Source organism: Sabethes cyaneus, chromosome 2, assembly GCF_943734655.1.
Source record: "Sabethes cyaneus chromosome 2, idSabCyanKW18_F2, whole genome shotgun sequence".
Classification (NCBI taxonomy): domain Eukaryota; kingdom Metazoa; phylum Arthropoda; class Insecta; order Diptera; family Culicidae; genus Sabethes; species Sabethes cyaneus.
In genome coordinates, this window is record NC_071354.1 from 69,028,431 (window position 1) to 69,031,077 (window position 2,647).

The 2,647-nt window shown below is 45.9% G+C and overlaps 1 protein-coding gene across 1 annotated transcript; it reads left to right on the forward strand.

The window, feature by feature from the left end:
• The first annotated feature begins 605 nt into the window (after positions 1–605).
• On the forward strand, positions 606–2,219 carry LOC128738090 (protein artichoke-like). Its single transcript, XM_053832935.1, has one exon. It carries the CDS (start codon positions 606–608, stop codon positions 2,217–2,219), a length of 1,614 nt encoding a protein of 537 aa, XP_053688910.1.
• The last annotated feature ends 428 nt before the right edge of the window (positions 2,220–2,647 follow it).

Consider the following 2,647-nt stretch of genomic DNA (forward strand, 5'->3'; position numbering starts at 1 on the left):
GCACCCGTTAGGTAAAACTTAATCGGCTTCCTCTCGAGCATCTCCAATAGGGACGGACGGTTCTGGGCTACTGCCGTTCGAAACCAGCCGTTCCTGCAGCAGCGCCGTCGTAAATGTCGTCATCGTCGTTGTCGATTTGCTCCTTGGAACGGCTGTTCCAAGGAGGAGGTAGGTATTGAAAGTGACAGTGAATGTGTCGTTTCCGCTTCACTGGCGATGTGATGCTGACTGGGCTTTCGAAGCGAAGAGTTTTCATCGGGGCAGCTGGGTTGACGATGCGATGGCGTGTTCTGTTCCATGCCACGGCAGTGAGTGCGAAAGGTGTTGGAAAATTGAATTTTGATATGATAGGATGTGACACACGTGGTGCCGAGGCGAAACTTTTCGCTACACTTGACTGCTGTGTGTGAAGGGGTGACTTGCGAGGGTAGCTTTAAGTCGAGAAAATACATAATACTAAGCGGTTTGCGCTTGAATCGTACAAAGTTGGTAAAACTTAGAGGCTAGACTTTACTTCAATAAAATCGATAACTTTACAATTTTATTTGTTTGTTGGCAACGAAAACTCAGTTCCTTCTTCTCTCGTTTATTTCAGATCACAAACAATGACTCTCATCCTGTCCTGGCTGTTCATTTTGGTGCTGATTGTGCCGGATTTGTCGTCCAGTTTGCTGCACTGTCCATCGCGATGCCACTGCGATGACGATAAACTGGACGTGAACTGCGAGGAAGGTCACCTGGATGTGGTTCCGATTGCGTTGAATCCTTCGATCCAACGGCTGGTGATTCGGAACAACAAGATTCGTATAATAGACTCTTCGGTGCAGTTCTATTCGGAGCTGACGCTGCTGGATTTGAGTTTTAACTATCTTTTCAACATTCCCGATCGGACCTTTGCCCGGCAAAATAAACTACAGCAGTTGCATCTGAATCACAACAAAATCAGTGCCGTGTCGAATAGAACCTTTGTCGGGTTGAACGAGCTGCTGGTGCTTAATTTGCGAGGAAATCTGATCGATCAGATTGAACCGATGACTTTTACGCCGTTGACTAAACTGGAGGAACTGAATCTTGGCCAGAATCGAATTACGACCGTTGGTTTGTCGATAATTGGATTCTTCGGATTGGCAGATTTGAAGATCTTGTATTTGGACGACAATCGATTGGAGGTAGTGCCTTCCGAAGAAACTTTTCGACCGGTGGACAAATTGGCTGAACTTTACATTGGAACTAATTCGTTGAACGAGATTAAAAATGGCGCCTTTGCTGTCTTACCCGAATTGACGCTGCTGGACTTACGGAGTGCATTGCTGAGTAATGTTAGCGTCGAGACATTTGCCGGAATTGAAAATATCAAGAGTCTTAACTTGGCAGATAATAGATTTCAGAGAATTCCCTCTAAGGCGTTGGGGATTTTGAGACGATTAGAAGACTTATCAATTGGACAAAATTACTTTGAAACAGTGCCGGCAAACTCGTTCCGAGGATTATCAAACCTGAAACGGTTCGAACTGAGAGGTTCGCTATATTTGAAGAAAATCGAAAGGGCAGCATTCCAAACAAATACCAATTTGGAAAGCATTGCCATCGACTCGAACAAGGCACTAACCGAGCTGGAAGAGGAAACATTCTCCGGGCTGCTATACCTGAAGCACCTGAGCTTGCGGAACAATGGCTTCGAACGGTTGGACGAGAACATGTTTTCCTGGAACAGTCTGCGAACGTTGGATATTTCGGATAATCCGATAAATTGCGATTGCTATTATTCGAAGCTGCTGCACCGGTTGCAAACGGCCAGCAGGATCAGCTACAATGCAACCGGTTGCCCACACCACCTGCCGGACCAGTGGGAGTGCGAGTACATTTTGGACAAGAACAAAAATCTCATCTCGGTGCTAGTGCTGGCGGTGGCCATCGTGACAGCCATGGCACTCACCTTCTATCGCTTCCGAGGGTTGCTGCGGGAGTACGTCCACAACGGGTGCAAAAATAAGTCTCACGGCGGCGCTGCTGGCGGCAGTGGCGTCCGGCCGGTTGCCCTCACCGGTGGCGATATCAACAGTGTGGATTACGAGAAGGCCATCACCGAGGAAGATTACGTGATCCGGCAGAGCAATTTGTACAGCAATCAGGTGCAGCCGATTCTGAACGGCTACCCGGCCTACATGCAGCAGGCTAATGTCTACTACAATAAGCCGCTCCCGATTACCGAGTTATAGTATTGAAGGCTAGTCGAGTGTGATGTCAGTGTGTGAATTAATTTTCTACCCTAGGGCTCCGTGTTTATGGCTGGTTTTTAGCTTTTTGGGCCGGAAGTGAATGGTAAGCTCATCTCTGGTGGCTGCTGTGCTATGTAAATTACACACGGGCGCGAATCGGTGGGGTGTCTATGGTTTTGAAATGGACTTCGAGGACGGTAAATTGGCGAACCAGATGACCATCTGTGAAATACAAAATCAGTAATGCATATCATTATTTAAAGTTCTGCTCATTTAGATAATTATAAATTTCTGAAAGGAATTTTGTCATATTGTGATGCGGGACTAACGAATCAGTCTTTATTTGTGAGAGTTTTACATAAAAAACAAAAATTATTTTTTATTTATTCAATCAATGTTTTGTCTTACATTTGATAATTTGAGGAATG